Source organism: Lepeophtheirus salmonis, chromosome 2 (assembly GCF_016086655.4).
Source record: "Lepeophtheirus salmonis chromosome 2, UVic_Lsal_1.4, whole genome shotgun sequence".
Taxonomy (NCBI): domain Eukaryota; kingdom Metazoa; phylum Arthropoda; class Copepoda; order Siphonostomatoida; family Caligidae; genus Lepeophtheirus; species Lepeophtheirus salmonis.
Genome location: NC_052132.2, coordinates 1,864,288 through 1,889,316, shown reverse-complemented (window position 1 = coordinate 1,889,316; position 25,029 = coordinate 1,864,288). Strand labels below are relative to the sequence as shown.

The 25,029-nt window shown below is 29.6% G+C and overlaps 1 protein-coding gene across 1 annotated transcript; it reads left to right on the top strand.

Moving 5' to 3' along the window:
* The first annotated feature begins 1,012 nt into the window (after window positions 1-1,012).
* Window positions 1,013-18,837, top strand: LOC121132613 (uncharacterized). The gene is made up of 7 exons (XM_040728040.2): window positions 1,013-1,307; window positions 2,007-2,117; window positions 13,160-13,325; window positions 17,532-17,756; window positions 17,914-18,186; window positions 18,247-18,467; window positions 18,530-18,837. Exons 1-7 carry the CDS (start codon window positions 1,066-1,068, stop codon window positions 18,756-18,758), a joined length of 1,467 nt encoding a protein of 488 aa, XP_040583974.1. The 5' UTR covers window positions 1,013-1,065; the 3' UTR covers window positions 18,759-18,837.
* The last annotated feature ends 6,192 nt before the right edge of the window (window positions 18,838-25,029 follow it).

The following is a 25,029-nucleotide window of genomic DNA, read 5'->3' as shown; positions in this document are numbered from 1 at the left end:
GTCTTTTTTTCATTTTGACATAAAATGATATTCCAACCATTCCTAGTATGATATGTTTAAGAGTCATTTTTACGAGATCAAAACCAGACTGGAGTCTTTGAGGTCGAGTCCTAGTCGAGTTGTGATTCTTTTCAGCTCGAATTCGAGTTGAACTGAAGTCGCACTTTATGGGAATTTAGAGTGACACAAGTTGGATTCACGGATAATAGTGTTGAGCCTTGCGTTGTTAGCATGTTATTTATAAGCCACTTGGCTTTTCTTTATCCATCCCGTTGATCCACTTGTCTCCCCTGTTACCCTCCCCCCACCTTAAAAAACAAGCTTGTTTTTAGGGAAAATTATTTATTTCCTTTTCTAAAATGACCTTTTTTCATTCTTTTTCCAAAAAGATAGTTCGATCTTTTTTCTATTTTCCAAAGTCATATCCTCTGTTCCATATAACGTTATGTATGCACTCTTTGCATATTATACAAGTCTACCTGGTTTTAAGCTAACCTTCCCTTCTTGAACGAAGATAGAAGAGGTTTTAGTCCTTACTCCTCCCCCCTAAGCGGCCTTTAAGTTCGTAAATGTATCCTAAGCGGACTCTAAACATTTTAATTTCAAGTCTGAGTCGATTCTTAGTGTGCAGGTTAATGAGGCTTAAAGTGGGATGCAAGATCAAGTCTTTATGCTTGAGTCCGTGCCGATTCTTTAGCCTCTAATTTAATTTTCGAGTAGAGTCTGAAGTATGGAGTTTATCAAGTGCCACTGTAGTCCGATTCTCCAGCTTTGTTAGCAAGTTTAAAATGGAGAAAACTTAAATCGTAAGTCAAATATAAATAGAACAGGTTACATAATGCATTTTATTATCATTCAAGTGGAAAATTCAAGAGTCAATGCTATAAAGATTAAAAAAGGTGGATTAAAAGTTTCAGATATCATCCCAACAGCTGTAAAAATTGAATATATATTTATTACAATGTAACACACCTGTAATACTAATATATAAATGCATTATATATAAGACGAATCTGACATAAAAATTAGAATAGTTGACAGAGTGATACCATTTGTACAAGAAAGATGGTCATGCCATCCTTCAAATCATTATTGCTATCATTTGTTCTGTTCCAAGGAGTTCAGTCCGATACGGAGAAAGAAAGTAGAGAAATGGGAGGTTTTGGCGGAGATTTTGGACAGTATATGAATATGCTGGATACTCGCAGTTTCAAACCTGGTAGAAGTGATACAAAAGACAATCTCAAAAGCAGAGGAGGTTTCGGAGACTCTTTGAGCCTTAGATCATTTCCAGGAATGGGAGATGGGTAAATAAATTTATTAAAAGAATTAACAACTTATTTTATTTGTAAAAATTTTTCATATATGTATTTAGAAGTTATTTTAGCAATTTATTTTTATATTCCTTTGGATATCAACTGAATATTTAGAGGTTCGTTTCCTCTCTTTGTTTTTTTAAAACCGCAGTAATAATCCAAATATATGTCCACAACTTCGTTCATTTTCTTCAGAAATAACACACGGAGTTATCTCACAAACAAGCGAAAATTTCTTTATTTTTGTCGTCAGCTGACGAATTTCCTTTTTCTTTTTTCTTTTCTTCCTAAGCTCTAAACATCCCTCAACAACTATTAAATAATAGTTCCAAAGTTGGGAAGAATTGGCCAACTACCAACATAGTTAGAGTCATTTTTTGGTTTCCTTTTGGAGGAAAGGTTGCAAGTACAAAAAAATTTGAAGGCGAGAGTAGCAAACCCATCCATAGAAAAATATGATAAAAAAATAACAACTAAATAGCTTATTCTATTTAAAAATAAGTTTTTCTTCATACAATACTTTTAGTCAATTTTATTTATAATGATATAAAATTAAACTATTCTGAAGTTTTTTTTTCAGAATAAAATTTAGTAAGGGTTCACTTCGTAATATGTGTTTTAAAATACTTAAATAATTAGATTTATTATGACTTAACAGCTCAATTTATTTATGTTATCTGTCTATTCCAGAATGATCCCGGGATTAGGTAAAAGATCTTTTACAACCAAACGAAATGGAAACGACAAAATTGTGCGCCGCAAAACACTGAGATTTTTTGGGGTTCCATCTGATAAAAAAAGGTACGATTACAGGCGAATTTAATCTCATGAATATCCATATATTTAAATAAATATATGCATATAGATTTAATTGTTTCGTGGTTACTTTCATCCTACTCAAGTAAAGATAATGCAAAAATCAATCAACCAATAATATTTCAACATACTCAAATGAATGGGTGTAAATGCGATGACTCATTATATAATCAATAAAGTTAAAACTGGTGGGTATACATACCCAATGATACAAGCAGAATCAGCTTTGATATTAAGTGAATAAAACAGAGTAGTAAAGAAAAATGATATTACTATCAATTCCTTTATTTTATATCCTTCTATCAACAGTAACTAAATGCTTATAAATGTTGTTGACCATACAAATTCCGAACGAACAATAAGAATATAATTGCTAGATAAGATAAAATGAATATTTCATTAATCATTATTAGTTTTGGATCGTTCTAAAAAGCTCAAAAGACTGCATTCCTATCAGTTCCGTCCTCATACAATTTGTCAGTCCTAGGACCAGTCCTTATCCGTCTTTTAACAGCTGAAAAGATGTAATTACTACACATGTCCTTTCAGCTATTCAACATAACTTCTTTGAAGAGACAAGATAGCTGAAATTTAAAGTAGGAAGTGTGTGGCTAGAACTTATTATTATACGTTCTAGCTATCATTTACTATTTTCTTCGTTTTTATATTATTCAATCCTAGCTATGAGTGAATAATAGCTATAAAGATAGCTAGGATCGTAGGATTGAAGGACTAAGGTATCAGTCCTTAGGACCGTTGAATATTAAAAAAGATCCATCAATAAAAAAAAAAGACAGAAAAGGGGAGGGGAAGACTGATTGGGCAATTAGTCCTAGGACTGATTCATCACTAATCATTACACATTCAGTGAGCGCGTTTGCTTAAATAACTACTCCTTTTTAACTTTATTTCCTTCAAATCCTCACAAAAACATTTATAGATATGTGAAAATTATCAAAATCCAGATGAAGGTAAAATTCCACCTATGATAATGAATGAGGTAACATTGAGAGGCGATATATTTACTGAGATTAGATATGTATTGAAAAAATAAAATAAAAAATAAAACGACTGCACGCCTATTAGTCTAGTCTTAAATAATTTTTTCAGTTGTAGGACCGGTCCTGATCGGTCTTTTATGGCAACTACAACAGATTAAAGACAAAGTATTATACGTTCTAGCTATCATTCATCATCCAATCCTAGCTAAGAGTTAAGAAAATAAAAAGATAGTTAAGCCTGAAAAATCGACTAATCGGATCTTAGGACTGATGAATGCTAAAAAATATTGGCCCAATGAGAAATGTTCTGGAAAGGGGGGGGGGGAGACTGATTAGAAATCAGTCCTAGGACCGATTTAACACTAGCTGAGAGACAGAAAATATTGTAGACTTTAAAGTAATGACTTTTTATGGCATTTTTTAATAGAAAAGACATTTCTTATTTTGATTACTATTACTGTTAGAAAATACACAAGACAATTTATTGATGATCTTTAATAACATTGTGGAGCTTTAGACAAATCACTACAAAGCCTCCATTGGGAATCACTGATGTCAAGAATATATCATATATAAATAATTTAAATTATTAACAAAAAATTATCCCTTTTTAACATCAATCGTTGGAGTATATAGGTATATAATAAGAACTCATAAAAAACATTCTTTCAAAACTCGATAATGTATTGATCCCTCACAAACTACATAATAAAATACTTTCTTAAAAAATTGGCTGCAGGAAGTATATGATAAAGTAAGAATTTACATATAAGTGGGATATAAAATATGAAATACACAACATCAGAAGTTTAAGCCTCTAGTGTGAATATACATATACCCCTAGGAAGAAACTGATGTTTCAAAAAATATCAAATTCTATTAATTACATAGATACGTAACTATATAAACAAGTATTTGTTCAATATTACCCGCCCACCAAGAAATTAAGGCGTCATATTTATTATGAGTAACATTTTGTAAATAGCCTCAGTGTCTAGAATTTTTTTTTTTTTTTAAATCTAAATGGGAATTAAAAGAAGTAGTAGGTATCATAAATAGATATGATAGCCTAATTAAAACCACTAATTTTATTGCTAAATATGTATATTATGCAAACGTATCATATACATACGAGTACATTAATACTGTAAATTATTGCATGTTTACATAGATATAATGTAGACTAAAACAAAAAACAATATAGTACTATAATGGATGATGATGATATATTCTTGACTACATAAGAAATGTATTTGCTTAAATGTAATCATATGTATAATTTTTTTTCTCAACCATAGTCATGGGGTGAAAAGTCCCGGCCTTAACAAAGAAAACACGGGTTTTTTTTTCTAAAGTAAAAATTATTATTATTATTTATTTTCTTATTCGCTTTGTGGAGCGGAATTCAAATGACACTTTTCAAGCCAATGCTTAACTTAAACGGTATTTTTTCCCATTAAGATGTAGTATAAAATTAAAATTACAAAATTGTTTTTGATCAGTTGTTTTGAAAATAACGAAAGTAACGTCTCACTTTGCTCAATAATTGGCGAACTAAAGTGTCATGAAATTTGGACTGCTGACTTTTGAAAGTTGGTCCTAACTAAAAATGAGGTGAATTTAATAAAATAGCGTCATCTATCCTCCCCCTAAAAAAAGCCTAATTAACAGCTTATTAATTATTTCTCTCATTGAAAATTCTGACGTATAGCAAACAAAGAGCACTATAGTTTTATTGCTCTATGTCAGTAGATATGTCGTCTCTCAAAGTTAACATATTTTTTATAACACTATCTCAGGTGTGAATTTTACGCACACCGTATTTTAGAAAATATTCTCAGTTCTAGTTATAATTGTAATTGGACTCAGAAAAAAATTATTAGAGATGGATATCACAGTTATTAATGTCTATCTACTTTGCTAGATATGGAGTGGGCTTCGTTTCTATTTCCTTTCTCTGATAGCTGCTTGTATCTGATGTTATGAAATATAATGACAGCCAAGCTAATCTTCTTCCTAAACATTCTTCAAATTGTGTAGGGTTACCTTGTTATTTTTTGGATTCTTTTTTTTAAGCTTACCGACAGGAGATATTATTTACAGCTCCAGTAAATAATAGTGATATTAAGCATATTTTAAAAATAACCTCACAATGACAAATTTGATATGTATCATACATCTTAGTTTTCTTTTAAATGCTGAATTAAAAAGATGAAATGCTCATGAATTTAGTAAAAGTTATGCTATCGTAATGACTTTAAAAAACAAAAACAAAAACCATTAACTATGACACATATTATAGATTTTTATTACTGATGTAGAACGTGACGATGTGTTTTTTAACTTTGTATACTTTTTTAATCATTACCTAATTTAAAGTCTAAGCGAAATAATTGCATATGAACGTTTTTTAAAAAGACAATTTTGTATATCTAAAAAATAATTTGTAATTTGTATTTTTAATAAGTACCGACATATTTGTTCATTTAAATTTATTAAGAAAGTATAGATAAATCTTAATTCCTTCAAATTATATGTAAAATCCTTACGTGATCATCCAAAAATAGATCTTAGAATATTGATGTATGTACGTAAAATGGTCTTATTTTACGAGAGGAATATTTTCCCCCTCAAACAATAGATTTCATGCTGGGCAGAATAAAAAATAAAAAAGTTATGATAATGATTGTTCATGCATAATTTTAAAAAGCTAAATGAGATGTGTGCTGTGTCAACATTAATAAAGAAAATGAAAACACCATTTTTTCAAATTTAAACTTGCATACCTTCTGAAATTTCATAAACATATTTGAGTCAATTATAGGCATTGTATTCAAATTTGTGGGATGAGCTGAGGCACCCAAGAATGTTCACTGTATTTTATAAACTTTATTTATTTTAAAATACTTATATTGGGCCCAATATGTCCCCTTTAAAATAAGATTGATCAATTTTTATTATTTTATTGTGAATATCAGTTTTGGTTACTTTAGTTGGAATTTCAGAGCCTACAATGGGTTGATTAGTATAATTGGTTGATTGAAATTGACTTTGATTTGCCATGGGAATTAAAAAGTGGTTTGAATGCTAATATAGATATTTCAATCCTCCCATTAGAATATGTGGCAGTGAAGTTAAGAAAACAAGTCTAAAAAGGAGGGTTAAATTTTATTTGCTAGTTTGGCCATTAGTTTTGAATACATACATACATAGGTCATTAAAATTATTGGATTAGCAGTTGATGTCGGATAGGGACAGAGGATTTTCAGTACAACAAATCTCTACGTTGAAAGTGTAAGCGTATTTTACTTAGTTTTAATGAACATCCGGGTGTTGTCTCTGTATATTCTGAGTCTTCACTAGTAGCAGAGCCTTACTGTTCTCTGAGTCTTAATCCCTTGAAATTTCTCCTACTTCTGCTACTACATAATTCGCTTATAACACTATTCTACCTTCTCTTGGTTCTCAGAGGCTTTTCTTAGACCAAACTTCTCTTCAAACGATTTGTCATGACCTAACATGTGTAACATGTGAGTAGTCATAGATATTAGTTTGAAGTGTGCATTGTCATTTAAATTTTTATAAGTGTCTTCTCATTATACAGGTGAATTATGAGTAACATTTTTGAAATAAAACTATTTATCATAAGACGTCATCCATTCTATGTATAAAAATATGTATGTTCGTGCATTAATAATAGTCAAATATTAATTTGTTTACCTTTATACTCAAGAAAAGTTTAGTACTTTTCATTTGGTATCCCTTTTAATGCAGTAACAGCAGTCTCTGATAGCTACAATTAAAACAAAGTCAAGTTATCTTAAATTTTGTAGTAATGTAAAAAAACTTCAACTATAAAGCTAAATGGCTCTTATGGAAGGCATATTGAATTTTCAAAATCAAAGTTATTTTTATAGTTAGTTACTTTATACCCTGGAGAGTGGGAATGATATCAGTTTATATGTTTGATAAAAAAAATCAAATTTAAAGAGGTCTATTGATGCAATGTCTACAAGATTTTAAACGTTTTATTTAGGATTAAAATTGTTCATATTTATTGTACATCTATTTATAAGTAATTTGTAAAAAATGGAGTAATCAAATAATATGATAGAAGCATCATGCGGTAAATCTGCATAAAAACGTTCAAAAATTAGGTAATTTTATGATTCACGTTTGAGAATTTAATAAAATTCATGATTTCATTTCGTTTTTAAAGCCTTGACCTGAAATATTTTATGATTCATATTATTTGTTATACCTAATTAAAATATATTTTTTTGCAACATGTCTTATACATATAAGAAATATTAGTATTTGGCAGAAAAATACCATATTTATTACATGCTATAAGTTAGATAATTTTTATTTGATTAATTAACTTACCTTCAATTTAGTTTATTCTTTCAATATTTGTTAAAATTAGTAATAATAGACTAAATACAAAATTTCAGGTCAACAAGTTTAATTAAATTAATAGTCTTGTAATACTATAGAATAGGATCATTGCAAATTAATTGCCATACAAAATACGCATAAATTAAAAACTATCACTTTTTCCAGAGTAGTTTGTTCAAATGAAGTATTTGCAAATAAATAAATTGTGATAAAACACCCTATTAAATTTTTTTTTATTTGTGACTTTGGCCATTATTTTTGAATATATATACATACAAAGGTAATAACAAAAATTGGATAAGCAGTTGATGCAATCAATGCAAGTTTGAAACTTTTTATGGAGGAATTTGAGGATTATTATATCACAAAATAGAAAGTAATATAAATAAATTAAATGTTGAAAACAGTTATATACCTAATTACATTCATCACCTTTCATTACTTTTTACTGCTATCAATATATATATGTAACAATGCACCTATATCGATAATGAAAATAGTTTTTTATTGGTGGAATATTAAATAAGAAACAAAGTGTTATCACCTCTCCGTTATTTTATGGGGTGCTTATCCACCCCAGATAATCAGAATATCAATGTAAGATCGTGTATGTATAATATTTTCAATCTACTTTCTGTGTAGATTCTTATTTATCATATACTTCCTGCAACCATTTTTTTAGACAAACATCTATGATGTAGTTTTGAGGTATCACAAATTTTCAAATTAATATCGAGGTTTCAAGTATTGTTTTTTATGCGCTTTTATTATTTATTTACTCCAACGATGATTATGGAAGAGGTAGATTGGATGGAAAGTGGGAATTATTTTATTCTGTATGAATAGTCTTTTTAAAAAAGTCTCTGAAAATGTGGTTCAGGCAATGGTCGATTTTTTGTAAGTTTATTTCTTTTTACATAATTTGGTTCAAAATCGAATAAATTAAAGTTTTCTGAATTTTCCAACACCCATTTGGTGCACACTGTTGAAAATGTCTTGTTTGATGAATTTTAAAACAATCTATCCTCTACAACAACCAGGGTCAGCAACTTTTTTGGTGCCACGGACTGGTTTCAAGTTAAAAAACATTTGCACCATGGTATTCATTTCATCTTTCTAAATCATTAATGACGCAATGGTCATATTTTACATGGCCGCAAGTTTTTTTTCTAGATAAGATATTTTTATAAGTTTATATTATATGTATGTAGTTATTTGAAGAGATAAATTCGCCCCTAAATCCCCTCCATTTACCACTTCGACGGGCCTGAAATACAAAGCTTCTTTTATGAAATATTCATTTGTCTTTTTGTTATTATGCACATAAGACACTTATAAAATAAACTATCTTTCGATTGATGATCAATAAAAAAAATGAAGATTCAAACGTTCTTCAGGATCCATTTGTTGATGACCCCTGATCTACATTCCACAAAATTTAATATTACTTTTTTCAACTACTATTCCATATTTATAATTATCACGTGTCAAATAATGGTAAATACGTATTCCATTTATTAACTCATGCTTACAGTATCATATGTAACAATTACTAAGGTCAAAATAAGTGTCTTATTGGTAAAATGTTCATATTAATGTTGGGATGTCTAAATACTACTGCAGGAGTTCAGTTGCCATCCTTTGATATAAGCGCCTCATAGTAGGTGTAGGTGCCTCTGCATCGGTTTTATTTTATAGACACATATACTGCCTATATATAGAGAAAAACAGTAGTTGGAAATTTTTCAATATTCCAAAAAATTTTCGGGAAATTCTATCATTTTGAAAATATTCTCGAAAGATCAACATTTGATTTATGATTTTTCTATTGGTGAAACATTCCATTTAAATATTACTATCCCCACAAGTTTTAATATTCCATTGAATATTAGGAGTAGAAATAGCACTGATTCATAGAAAATTTAACTAAACTACACTCCATACCAATTTGATCTTCAATCCATTAAAATTGAAAGATAAATTTTTATACCTGCGTTTGTTGTTTTCCAGTAAAATTTGGTATATTTTCTCGTCAGACAAGGGTAGATATGCTTCCTATAATATATCTACCCCCAAAGTTATAGAACACTCATCTAATTTTACCAAGGTTATTAATTATCATTGATTTATTTAAAGGTAATATTCCAGTCTCACTCACCTCTTATCCCTGCGCTCTACAAAATTTCCAACCTAAGCCTTTGTCACTATTTCTGATTTATGAAGTAATTTTGTAATGTAGTTATATTCTTGCACTTTTAATAAAAGTACAAATAAGAAAGGATCATCATTTTCTGACAATAATTTTAATCAATTGATTTATTATACTACTTCATTTTACATTTAACTACATTGAAGACATTGATAAAATATGATGTTTAATATCATTCCTTAAATATTTTGTGTTCGAAAATTACGTAATATTTTTTTCCATTATCATATAATTATTTAAAAAACAACTATTTTTTGATTTAGATGGCGACTTATTTTTCTTGCCAATCTTCAGTACAACTAATCACTCTTTGGGAATAAATATCATTTGGATTTGAATGAAATAAAAGAGGGGTTAACAGTTATAAGCACGAAGGCTATTTTACATCTTACCGGGCGTTCACACGTGACGTCACAATTTTGATGTCGTACATTTTGGAGCCTAATCAACGAAGCATTATAATAAGGAAACCCCTTTTTTATCCTACTTTTCTTGTCCTCAATCAATCAAAAAAAAAAAAATTGTACAAATCTAACCATTATTAGGGATTTTTAGTATCTATTACTTTGATGTTATACAAATTTTATTGGGATAAAGTAGTATTCAATGCAGGGGCTAAATCTTTTTTATACTTAAACCATTGTATGGAGTTTTATCAAGGTTTATTGGAAATGAGTTCATTTAATAATTAAGAATATCAACTTTGAGTCCCTTTAAATTACGTCTCCTTCAATTATGATGCAATTTATGGCGTCGTCGAAAACGCTCTATTATAATGGATTATACTTTTTAGTTCAAATCTATTTTAAATACCATCCCAAACTTGTTCATGTATCTTTCCATCACCATTTAAAGAATGTTAAGGCAAGTACATACTTGTATATTCATACACGACTATTAATATGTAAAACAATATAGAATGAAGAATCATTATGTGACTAACGTGTTGAACAATGATTTGGATCAAAGGTATCTTTAAAAAAAATACTTACATCCTAAATATTATATAAATTGACTCTAATTTGTATTTAGTAAATGGATATTTATTTTCAAAATGTCAAAAATTATTTGTCAAATAAGTAAAACAAATGTAATTGCTACTGCTGCATCACATGGCATAACGTATTCACGTAATAACTGATATTTATTTAGTACTTGTTAGAAGTAGTTAAAGAGAGACCAATTAGGATTTATGTTTATCATGTAATTTACAAATAAGGAGTAATAACACATCCAATAATTATAATTGATAAAATATTGAAATTTGCCAACTGATTTACTTGTAGATTGATTAAAAATTGATAATACAAAATCATGTTAAGTTATACAATATGATGAATAAATATCATAAACGGTTCTAGGAAGATTTTCATCCATGCAAATTGCTTGCAGGAAATTTGCCAAGTGCAGAAAATTTCCTGCAATTATACTATATATGTAGTGATTCATTCGGACGCATCATTTAGATAGAGGCAGGACGTCAAAATTGTGAAACTGCTACATCACTAATAAAAACATTATATAAAGAATATATACAGAATATTGTCCACAATCATACTATATGTATTTATAGTAATTCATCTGCCGATCTGTGTCATATACAGATGGGATTGACTCCTATAAATATCTGTAGACAGTTTTCTATCTACAAAAAAATGTTGAACTTTGATAGCGGTCGTCGAAGCTGCCGCTATAAACAGTATAGGGGACATTAGAAGGAGTCCTTTATGTTTCACTAAGCGGTAGTGGCGGTTTTTAGTCCAGCCCGAGTCCCAAGTTCATACTTGTCAACTCATTGTCCAGGATCATAGGCGATTCTATAGGTGTTTTTTTTTCTTTTCTTTTTTAAGTAGCAGTGTTAGTTTTGAACCTGATTTAAGGTCCCATGGTTATCCAACAAAATATCATATATCTTTTAAGTTCAGTTTGGGTTATTTTAATATCCTACATCTGCAGATGAGAAAACTATCTATGGATGGGTCAGATCCATCTGCAGATGGCATAGATCAGTAGACGAATCATTATAAGTATATTTTGATTGCAGGCCATATTCTGCACTGACATTTCCTCAGGGAAATCCTCTGCACACGGTGAGTTCTTTATATAATGTTTTTTTAGGGATGTAGAAGTTTCAAAATTTTGAAGTCCCGTCCTCAATTTTAATGATGAGTTCGAACCCAGCGCAGAAACTTTTTTTTTCCATCTTCCAGGAGGAGTTGAGGATTCTTAACATTGATTAGTTGAATTCAAATTAGCTGTCGTTAATCTGTGAACGACTACTTAGGGCTATTGAATAATATATCCATAGTTGGGAAGAATTGAGTAACTAACAACGGATTTTGTCCCTTATTTTTGGATGAAAGGTTGCCAGGTTACAATAAAGATAACCAGGAGTAGAAAACTTTTTCCTAAATGGCCTCATCATGAATCAATTTATGTAGGAACATTTAAAACTTAAATTAAACCAACCAAAATTAAGAATAATAGCAAACGGTTTCCATGCATGAAAAATGCTTAAAGTTATAAGTTTAATTGATAATTTGATGTAATATTATTAAAAGTAATTCCTTTTAGATGTCTTCAAGGACCGATTCTAGGTCTCACACATCAACCCTGGTTTGTATATGTATATCATATTTATCAATTCAAAATATGGGAAGACATCACTTTATTCAAACCTGTTTTTTTAATTATTACTTTCATTTCATGAATACATCAATCCATTTTGGGGGTTGAGATATGCTTAAAATTATATGTCTCATTGATCAAAAGTAATAATAATAATAACTATTTTTAGGCAAATGATATAATCACTCATTTAAATAACAACTATTAATTGATTTAGCCAAAAGAAGAGATTTGTCGAGTTATGTTTGTTTTTCCCATAAAAAAGTCCAACATCTCTTTAATAAAAAAAACAAACAAATACAGAGCATTAGTATAATTACAATTAATTGATACTTATTTATTTATTAAAAAAGTAAAAACAGCACCATGTTACCCCACAATTATAAAAATTTATCCAGCATTTCTATTCTGTTCTCGATTTTTTCTGCTTCTTTTCATCTTGAAAGTTTGGTGGAAATTGGATTATATCTTGTTCTGACGTGAACAATTTCTAACAATTATTAGATAATAATTTTATATCTGAGATTAATTGCAAACTACAAAATAATTTTTGGCCTACAAGTATTTTTTTTATTGAGGAAAGGTTGCGAGATACGCGAAAAATAACGACGTTATATAGCCGATAAGATGTACTGACATATATATTTTTGATTAATAAGTTGACACATTAATTTAGATTATATTATATAATAGTTTATCTTACAATCATTTGAAAAAAAGATGAATTATAATCACAAATATTATAAATAGCTTATTACTAAAATATGTATATAATTATTTTTAACTTATAGAAGTAGCTGGGACAAGTATACAAGTCAGTCTAAAAGAGATCAGGGATCAAATCAAAGAAGAAACAGTAGATCATTCGGTTATCGGGAGAGTGGAATGGGTGATTTTGGAGGAGATTACGGAAAGTATATGAAAATGATGGAAGACGATCAAATAAGTGAAAACCAGGTTTGTTCGTTTCTTATTTTTTTTTATCATGCACATTGCATTAAGACACAATCAACATGTGTAATGGCAAGCCAATTAAATCCTTTTATTTAAAGCAGTTTGAAAAAAAAAAAAATTTGCTTAAGTTACTTATTATTAGTGATTTATTTGTAAGAAAATAAACAAAAGTTAAATTAAAATAATAAAAAAAAACGTTAAAAGTTTTGATTGTACATTTCAAATCGAGGCTTCATCCTTAATTCAGTTATCCCATGATATATTAAAGTATAAATATTATAATTTTATGTTTAATACATGACCTTTGGAATTCATTATTCAAAAAAAAATTGCTCAAAAACTTCATGAATACAATTAGTAGTCTATAGGCAAGGGGTCATTAAACATAAAAAGGGAATTTCTTATTTATGACGTTCCAGCGTTGCATACGTATTCCTTCATCGATAAAGCAATAAACTACTTGTTGTTTTTTTAAAATTAACAATCTAATTTCAGATATGTTATATGTAAAAAATCATTCATTTTATTTCTATACGTCAGAAAGAACATTCATATAATTTTTTCATCAATTTTCAAAAAAACAATATAAAATTTATGTTCCTAAAAATAAAGAAGGATTCCAATTTCTAAAAATCAGAAAATTTTGAGTATGACTTTCCCTATTCGGTGTTGTAGGGTCAGTTATCTTTTTTTTTAAATCCTCAACATCAATATATGTATTTATATCAACACATGTTCTCTTACTTTTTGAAAATTATTTGACCATCTATTATTTAAAAAAATAATAACCTATATTGAAATCCCAGTCACATTCATAGCGGCTATGACGAATATAAAACGCCTTTCTGCTCTTTTCAATTTGAATCAACATTTTGTAAAATTATCTGGGGAATTTTAGGAGATAAGATGTTTTTATAAAGTGATAACCAAAATTAGCTGTGCCCGGAGGGGTTATTGCTTCTGAGTTATTTATGGTCAAATAAATAATTAATTGATAATGGGTATCTTTCTCAAAATTCATATCAGAGTCTAGCATCAAATGACAGTGAACAAGCAATTTCAGATTGTTTAAATAAGATAAATGATATATCATGTTAGCAACATATGAACAAAAGTTGATTTATATAATAGGTCCTTGCTTATTGTCCTATTCTAAACATTAGAGAGGTTGTTTTTTGAGATAAGTGATGGTCGCGAGACGTTGCTCAATGGACAACGCACTCAATAGAAAATATTCCCATGAACTCAATCTGCGTAGGTGTCCTACTCCGTTCCTCCTAGATAAGAAACTATACAATATGTATATGGACTTCAAAGACAATTTATATGGCAGATTGAGTAATTGTAGTACTATAATGTTAACTTATAATTAATCAGTGCAACTTCATCTAACTAATTAAAGGAATATATAAAAAAAAGTCTTCGTCTCATCTCGTTCTAGTTTCTTCAAAATATTATTGTTAATAGAAAAATCAAAGCAGCTACATATACAAATTTTCCTTATAAAAATAATAATAATATTCTTATAATCTCGATTTCTTGGAGATCCCTCAAGGTTGATTTAGGCTTCAATTTTTACCCCCACATAGCCAAACACGGATCCAAAATTATTGAAATTTTAATTGACTCCTTATTAAAAATATAATATAAAAATAATTTATCTCCTTCAATGACAGACTTTCAGTGTAAATTAACCTTAAAGCCTATAAATAATTATGCCACACCTTGGTTTTTCTATAAAGATTGTCTTGGTAGAAATTATTTTTTTTATCCGTCCAATTCTTCAAAATCTTTTTTTAACCATTTCAATTAATTCAATTATTAAAATAATTAACAAGAAAATAATCTTTACATTGAAAGAGTCTAATCTCTATTATGTATATTTATAACCATGTGTTTTCTTGTAGTGTAAAAAAATTATATATAATTAATAAGTCTCACAGTATTTTTGTTAGCAAAAGTGAAAGTTTTTTATTTTTTTTTTTACGTTTGCAGACATATTTTGCATCAAGAGTTGACCCTATCCAAATAACTTGTGTTACTTATACCTCTACGTTTACATTATATATTAAATATATCCATAAATAATTTTTGCGATGACATCACTTCTTAGAAAAATCAGATGAGTCATAAAGCCTATTTCAAGGCTTGAGCGAATAATATCTTAAGTTCCAATGAACTTGCTAGTTAATTCTTTTATTATGATAACGATTATCCTATGGAACATGTTTGTGACTTCCGATTAAATGAGATGTACTTATATATAATGGAAAATGCAAATAGTATAACTTAATTATAGGTACATTCCTGAATGATGTTGTTCATGACTTAAAGTAAATGCTTCACTTTCCTCATTTTGCATTAATCAAGATATTTAAACAAAATATGCATTTGAGGTTTTTTTTTAATTAAATAAAATATATGTATGTAGTAGTGTTGTCATGATATGAATATTTTTGCCCATGGAACGGAGTTTTTGGGGTTAGTTCATAAATTTGATGACGTTATAAACGAGAAATTTTCACTAGGAAATGGATTTAACTTAAACTTGACATGTGATATCATTCATAGTCGTCATACTCAAAAATAAAATATTGGATCTGTACTTAATCCAAATCTTAAAGATAAAAAAAATGGTATTGTGAAGAAAACTTTATTAGTGTAAACCAAGGCAATGATGGACACTATCAGTTAGTCTAACAAAATTTATGTCAGAAATTTATGTTTAAAATAAATTGTTATAAAAAAAACAGTAATCATCACCTTTCAAGGTTAATGTTCTTTGATTTTTTTTAATTTAACCATCTAAATTGTATTTAAAAAAAGTAAAGAATGACATTAGAAGTAATGCTGTGATTTATAACTTCACATTTATAGTAAAAAGTAAAACATGAGTACAACGTATGTGTAAAAAAATACTACAGGTTTATTTTTGGTTTTTTAAAGTATCAATTAAATGATGATTTATTGAAATTTCTAAGAATCGTTTTTACCACATAATTTCCTCTCAGTTTCAAATGTTATATCACATCCTTTTGATCCGAGTAAAGATGTCAATGCAAACACATCAAAAACAAGGAATTGTTGATTTGATAGTACAATAGTCAAATTTAAAGATTGCCGACATTGTATAAGTAATTATACAGATCGTCACGCTGATTAAAAAACGAAAAAAAAAAGATGGAGAGTTGTATGAAGAGGTTGTTAGCCAAACAAGAAGGACTGGTAAACCTCGTATATATATATATATATTCAAGGATCTTCAAAGTGGACCAAACGATCTCAACTGAGTAGAAACGTTGAAGTTTCGAGGTCAAAAATATAATGACAGCTCGAGGAGCTTAGTTTAAAATCGTGTGTATGGGTTAAGAGGAAAATATGGATAAAAACCCTTATGACGAAACTGACGCAACTTATCGTCGACTTAAAAATATATGAAGACAAAATTTAAAAGTTGAGAGCCAAAAAAGTTCAGTAGTATACACAGCTTTTAGAAATTTTCATAAATGACCATATAACTAATATAAATTTAATAAAAGTGACGATAAATATGAGTCACCCTGTAACTACATAAATTATGTTATTATTTTTAAAAATCCAATCTTTCCCTTGCACTCTCCAAAATGTCCAGTCTTATGGATAATGTATTTATGCAATAACTATATAAGTAAGTGGTAATGATTTCATCAATATATGACGTCATTTGAATTGGTTTAGATAACTCCGATTATGAATGGGAATGCGGGAAGCAAATGTTTTACTTTTGTATGTCACGTAATTGTAAGCATTTCATGTTGTGTTATTAAGACAGAAAATGACGCCACAAAAAAACTATAAACTACTTTTTTACTTAATCATCACTCGTACAAAAAGAGAATGATTCCATAACACTCGTCAATATTGACAAATATATGATAAATTCCTTGGTCAAAATGGGCATTTACTAATAAATGAGGATCCGAATTTATTTTTTTATAATTTTCCTGCTGGCAAGTTATTATCCGCTGTGTACTTGTTTTTGTAGATAATATGCATGTATCTTTAAATTAATGTTCAGGTACAATACCACAAGTGCGGGCCCATCTCTACTTTTTAATAAGAATGAATATCATTTATATACTTTCTTTTATCATTAAATATCATATACTAATAAAAAACATAGCTAAATGAAAGTCGATTAATAGCTATTAAACTTCAACTTAATCTTAGGATTTGCAAGCTGATGTATTCGGAGGAGGAATGAGTGGTAAATATTGGGATATAAAAGGAAGTATGGGTGGAGCCGGAGGAGATATGGAGAGAGCCAACGACTCAGATGATGATAAAAATCTAAGAAAATCTAGACAATCCCTTGAAGAAGACCAGCCTGAAGATGCAGCAAATGAAAGCAGGTCAAGTGATGACTCGAGCGATACATATATTGTGGCCTTTAAGGTAACGAATACATATATTTGGAGTAAATTAATAGATTTGCAATTAGATTTAAATGTAGACAAGAGTCAAATTAGTTGACATTTAAAATGTTTTTCTATTTACTATAAGATATTTACTTTAGATTTACTATATATCATTTAAATTTCTTAAATTATAGTCACCAAAGGAACAAATAGTCAGCTTCTATAATGAATTGAAGACCTCCATGAAAAATAAAGACAAAATGCGAGTAAACGCTTTATTAGACAGTTTAAATACTAGAGAACTGAGTGAAGAAGAATCTTTGGTCGTAAAAAAACTAAGGAAAATTATGATAATTGAAGATGACAAAATTAATGACCATAAAGTAGACGATGTCGATACAACTGAAATGCAAGATAAGTTTGAGGAATTTGTTGATATGATAGTTAAAAACGTTCCAGATCCAATTGTAAGTGATCTAATAACTAATTTGGTAAAATTTTATCTTATTATTTTTTAAATGGTTTAGAAAACCAGGAAGGGTATTCCATCTTCCTTCAAAAGTCTATCAATAACAGGCTTTTCTTCTATGAAAGTAACTGGTAAAGTAAAGAAATTATTAGGCAATCGTTGGAGAGGAACAATATCACTACCAAGTTTGATTACTACTATTACATCTGCTCCGGGACCTGGCGTCCCTTTTAATGGAAAAGTGATTGGTGTTTTCAAGTACAATCATATTCATATAGCGTAAGAACATATTATGAGTTAATTTAGATATGCATATTATTAATATTATACTCACAAAATAGGTTCAGAAAGTCGGAAGAAGGTAATCTGCATGTAATATCGGTCAAAATCAATACTGATCACGTTAAGTTTATTCCAAAATTTGATTCTTCAATTCCCTTAAATCCATGGAGTAAAGTCAGCATGAGTAGTTATTTAGTGTCTCGCATTAAAAAGTACGTTCCTAATCTTGTTGACAAGACTTTTCTGAAGCTGGCACACATCGTTGAAAAGTTGGGAAAGGATACATAAGTAAAACTTATGTACATTATTGTAGAAATGCATATTTTGATGATTGATCACTTTAAATGAAATATAAGGATATTCAGTACTTTCATTACTTTTTACTTATTATGCTCTAAATTAGTTGTTCCCCACTTGCAGGACACGACCCCCTATGAGGTTGTTAATTGATTTTGAGACGATTGTGAATACTATTTAAAACTCGGTGAAAAACATGTTAAGTCTACTATGATACTACACGTAACAGCTCTTTAAGTCACTCAACACAACATGAACATGTATGGTTTCTATTTTGTTTTGGTTTGATCCTCCCGCTAATATTTACAAATTAGTCCATTTAGATTTACACAAATTTGGGATTACCTGGCTACTATTGGCTAGAAATTGTAAGAATACCGTGTTAATGTTGGCCAAGGATTCTGGGCAGAAGTCGAACAAGTTTGAGAATAGACTATTCTTCAGTTAAAAGCATTAAAAATTCGGTAGGAGCATTCTGGGTGTCTTTTAATGACCTCAAACATCATGGCGACCGGATCTATAGTTATTTCACAAATAAGTAATATAATAGGTTGGTTAAAATGTAATTTCGTATACTTTATAAGAAGTGTACCAATCATCCGATATAAGCCAAGTATGCCCCGTTCTGTTCAATAAATTGTTGTCAACGAGAATCCAACTTCATTTTGCTTTACGGTAGAATCTCTTGTTTCTATTTCCGACAATTGAGGCCACATTTGTACCAGCAAGCGCGTTGGCCATAGATAGGAACAGTTGGTAGTCACATAGTACTAGGCTCAGACTGTAGGGTTGATGCATAAGAACTTCCCACCCGAGCACGCCGAGCTTCTGATGCATCATCAATTATATTATATGAGTTGTCCTGATAAAACACAATTCCTCTCATATTCACCAATGCTAGCCGCTTCTGTTAGATCACCTGCTTCAAACGGTCTAGTTATTCATGGTAGAGGGTAGAATTGGGCTTTGCAGTAGGGGAGCAGCTCATAGTAGATTATTCCCGGGAAAATCCATCACACCCCCAGCAAAACCTTCGTGGAAGTCAATCATGGATTTGCCACTGTCTGGGTCGCTTCTTTGGCTTTCGAACTCGATCTCTGTCACTTGACATTTACATAAGTGATCCATTTTTAATCGCCAGTCACAATAAATTATAGAAATAACACGTTTTTCTCTTTCAGGTAGTAAAAAGTAAAGATATGGCTAATTTTTTCTTTGAGACATATTTACTCCACACAAGATAATTTACAACTGAACTGACCAAGCAGAATACTATCTAAAAAGCGTTTGAAGTATACATGTACACCTTTACAACACTTTATCGATGACCAAAAAAAATCTTCGAAATCAACTTGCACTATGATCCTATGGGATTAATAATGAACAAAATATACTTAGTTAAGAATGAATGGCAAATTTTATCCGAATAGAAAACAGTTTTTTTGTAATTTTCTTTGCAAATTTCGATTAGCAATTTTTTTACATAAATAATGGATAGACTTATTATCTACACAATTTTTTTTTTTTGCATAAATGTGGGTATGTTGTTTGAAGTTTATAACGCATTTTTTGTTCATTCTTAATAATACATTTCATAGAGTATACAGGTGGTGTAATATAATTTATAAGGCATTATATAATTAATACCCTAACGTTGGTCTGCACCAAAGGGTCTAAAGATTATGGAAATTTTATTGAAAATTGTCAATGAGATTTCTCGCTCCTTTCTTGATTTGAGCAACGCTGGGCAACCCTTTGGTAGTACACATATAAAAAAGATGTTAGATTGAATGTGTCATTTTCCATTCATCCAGTTATAAAAACGATAAGTCTTTAGTTCAGATCGAACCTCTTCATAACTCTGTTGGTTCTTATGAAGAGCCTCCCCAGACCAATAGGTATGTTTGAGTTGTTACTTCTTCCTACGTAAAGAATAAGGATTACTTTAGTGATTGAATACTCTATTTTAAAGTGTAATCTGATTGTAGGCAGTGACATTACAAGTCAATCTCCAATAGTTATTGACGATTCGTAATATTTCCTAGAAACTTAGAGGTCATGTGTATAAGTGACCCACTCAAAAGTTTGTAATTTATTAACCTCTGAAATCCCAATACTGTCGATTCTGAATTTATTTAAATCTGTAATTAAACTTTAGGAACTTGTCAATAAATGTAATTTAGGATATAGGACATCACTTTTAAAATGTCCTTCATTGTCAAGAAATTAAAAATTGTGTGTAATCATATGTGTGGACATACAGGTTCTCAAACTGTAACCAAAATTTTGAGAAGAAAAATTATGCAATATAATTGATCAAAATCTTGTTAGATGATCCATCCTCTTTTACTATGGGAATTGAGAGTATTTTATAAGTACTTATTCGGACATGTTTGTGATTTTGTTCGATTGAAAAATAATCAGTCAATTAATCTAATATGAGTTTCAATAACAAAATAATCACTATCGGTGACAAAAAAAAAATTCTTATGTTATTTCTTGTTATATGTTGAATTCTTATATTAGCATCAACAGTAGAAATTTTGACTTATCAATGGGTTGCAAAAAAAAAAATGTTAACGAAAAATAATGGTAACATATAAAACCAAAAATATAGGTTATTGAATTTGAAATATTCGTAGGTAAACGCATATTTATATCAATTTCCGTGATCATTATTCAAAATTCAACTTTTAAAGAAAACTATGAAGATCAAATTAAATATTTGCTTTACAAACACAATATATTTGTAATATATGGTACAACTATACTTTATAAATTTGCATATTTTATAATGGAAAGTTTCATTTCATTCTATTTAGAATAATATTTATATGATTTACATACATGTGTATGTATCATACCTATTAATTCATTTTACATTAAATGTACAATAGACTGTCCCGTTTTTGAGCTCATATCCCCCCCCCCTCTCATGCACAAATACCTTTTCTGCTAGGGCCAATAAACTAACAGACTTTGGAAAAGTTTGAGGATTAAAAAGCCTTTTTTGACGTTGTAGAAACCATTTTGATTTGGAACAAATAGGATTTTGTGGTCAAAGTTGAACATTTAAGAGCCTCTATTACACTGTTATGATATTATGTGTCAAAAATGGTATATATTTTTAAAATCATATTTGGTCAGACAAAAATATTGTGCACCATGTTTTTAATAATAAAACCTTAACCAAAAATCGATAGTATAATAACTGGAAGTCTATCTAAGTCATTTTGTTTTCAAATTTTTTTAGTTTCATTTGTCTATCAAAGTTGGCAACATATATTTTTCTTTATGATTAACAATCGAGATTTAGCGAATTACAAAATCTTTTCGAAGTAACATCAACGTCATATATTCGTTTGAAAGATTCAAAATTTTGTCATAGATCCATAAACTATAAAATCTCATTTTAAGTGATATCTCGATATATTAAAATTTATGATAACGTAGAAAATAAATTGTACATAATTACTAAGAACCTGCCACTTTATTTTTTCTTTAAAATGTTATTCAATCCACTGATGAGATTGAGATATTTATAGAACTCATTGGTCCAATTTTACTATTGTGTACTATTATAGGCTTATCATATAAGAAAATAGGACTCAATTGGAAAAAAGAAAAATTCCAGGTATCTAGAGTTCTAGGATTGTATAAACACGTATCTGAATTTCGTATAAAATGGGCAAAATGGGAGAAACTTGACCTTCAAATATTATGTAGGTATATATTATTCAGTAGGGAATATTGCAAATATCCTATATAGTAAGTATATGCTTATAAAATATTTATAGGAGTGGGTCTTTATAACTTCCTTGGAGGGTTTGGGAAATTAATCCTTGTATCTATTCTATTCTTCTTCTTTTTTAAAGTTACCTTTGATCTTTTAATTAAATATATGTTGGAACAAACCCCTTATCAAACTAAATATCTTTTTTATATGATCAACCGTCATTTCTGAAATTTAATGAGTTAAGGATCTATTCTTTTAATTAAGTGTACCTACATATATTTTCTATCACACGTAAAAAAAAGATGCACTAAAAGATATTTAAAAGCTGAATCAAAAGTTGACCTTATCAATATGCATGCCAAATACCGAATGGTCCATTAAAATCTGAACACATTGAATATTAAACTTCAACACGATATAATTTATCAATTAACAAAAAAAGTTCAACAAAATTCATACTATAAATAGATGTGTGTCTAAGCAAGAAAGCTCAGACACATTAATGAGGCCACTTTTAGTGGAAATGATGGCTTCCAGGTGGCAGAGGAAGGCCTGGCACCCGTTATGGATGTAGTATTCAGTCGTGGCGTCCCAGCGCTCACTAGTGGTAGCTTTGAACGCCTCGGTGTTTGGACGACGGACACTGCAGGCCTTTCCCTAGACATGCACCCAAAAGGAGTAGTCAAGGGGGTTGGAATCAAGGGTTCACTGGGGCCAAAAGAGTGAAAAAAGAGTCCGAAAGAATTCAAAATGCTATTTCAAAGAGTTTGGCAACGGAGGAGATGGGGTTCTTTCATCGCTAGTGTCAAAAGTTGGTTCTTTGCAGTCACAAAGATCATTCCACCTACTTTTATTTATAGCTCTCTGGACATTCAGGTGTGAACTCCAGAGATCTCTTCCATGGTCCGACATGGATTTGATGGAATTAGCCTAGCTATTTTTTAACTCCTCTGTTCCAGTTTAGCGTTTTCGACAGAGTTCTTCTTCCTCTCCAAAGTTATGGACTTCTGATGGTGTAGACAATGGTTTGGAGACTCCCAACTTCTTGGAATGCGTGAATTGAATTTTCTCAACTTTTACTTAAGGTAAAGAGCTCAAGATTGTATTGTTGTGTAACTAATAGTTTATGCTTTAATAAATCAAAATATGAATTAATTTCAATAACTCAATCATAATTAATCATTGAATTAGTAAGTGCTCAGACTTCAATGGACCACCCGGTAGTTAAGGAAGCTTAAAAGCATTACACGGCACAAGGAATATTGACCAAGAAAAAAATTACCTAACACTAAATAATAGTTCAAAAAGTAAGCTATTGTACATTTATATAATTAAAAACTACAGCTTTAGAATATTGAGCCATAGTATGGTTGCCATCGGATGTAAAAGTATTTTTTTATATAGAAGTTATTGCTTGGGTACTTAAAGCACCTTCAAGGGGGTTAATAAGTATAACTTGTGGATAGAAATTGACAAGAATTCGTCGAAAAATATAAATGTTTTGAGAAAAATCATTATTTCTTGTTTAAAAGTTGCCGGTCACATGTGTAAAAAAATATATATATATGAACTTACTAGCTAAGGGTTACTCGGCGTTGCTAGGCCAAGGAGGGAGCAAGACATCAATATTGACAATGGTCAACATAATTTTAAAAATATTCATAAAATAATTATATATAAAGAATTATTTTATTATACTAATAATTATAATAGGAATATTTCATTTGAAGTTCATTTTTTTGCACATGAAAAAAACGAAAGTGCAATTTTCACCTATTTCTTTTTTTTGCATAACTTTTTTGTGATTTTAATAAATTTAGAAGACGTAGTTATTTGTGTAGTTGTTTTTGAGAAGCCAATCACTTTTTGTTTAATAATTCAAGCCCCTATCTAGTCTCCTTGAGCTGAAAAAACCCGATTTTCTTGTTTTGAGTATAGCATAAGCCCCCTTATATGACCCCCATCCTCCCTCCCCCCAAAAAACCCAACGAAATCTCCGTCTTAGCCTGATCAGTTTCAAAAGAGGCCCCTATGCAAAATTTCAGCCTCCTAGGTTCAACAGTGTGGGAATGTATACAAACACAAACTCTATTTTATATATATACAGATTATTATTTCATATTCAATGAATGTCAGACAATTTTTCTAGTAACAAATAAGACATAACAAATAGAGGATGTATCGATCCTTAAAGATGATTATCAATAAAAGTTATTTCCCTATGATTGGTCCTTTAATTTTTGAAAAATATTTCTCATTTTAAAGTACCCTCTACACTGCATCATTTTCACTTGAGTTACAGTAAAGTAATTCAGTTTACCATATACATTTCATTTCGTAAAACATAAATTATACTTCATTGTTATACCTATTTAGAAGGGCAAAATGCACGAGAATAGGTTGCCATTTTTCTTAATTAGAACTTAATTAATGTATTTATTGTTGTAAACATTTGATATTTATGCCCTACACGTCGTTATCTTTATTGTATATCTTGCAACATTTTGTGCCAAAAGAGAAAGAAAA

Excerpts from the sequence above, each read along its gene's own strand:
- LOC121132613 (XM_040728040.2), top strand. The coding sequence starts at position 1,066 with ATGGTCATGCCATCCTTCAAATCATTATTGCTATCATTTGTTCTGTTC. Across the intron at positions 13,326-17,531 it reads ATCAAATAAGTGAAAACCAG|GATTTGCAAGCTGATGTATT; the intron begins GTTTGTTCGTTT and ends ACTTAATCTTAG. Across the intron at positions 18,468-18,529 it reads TACAATCATATTCATATAGC|GTTCAGAAAGTCGGAAGAAG; the intron begins GTAAGAACATAT and ends CTCACAAAATAG.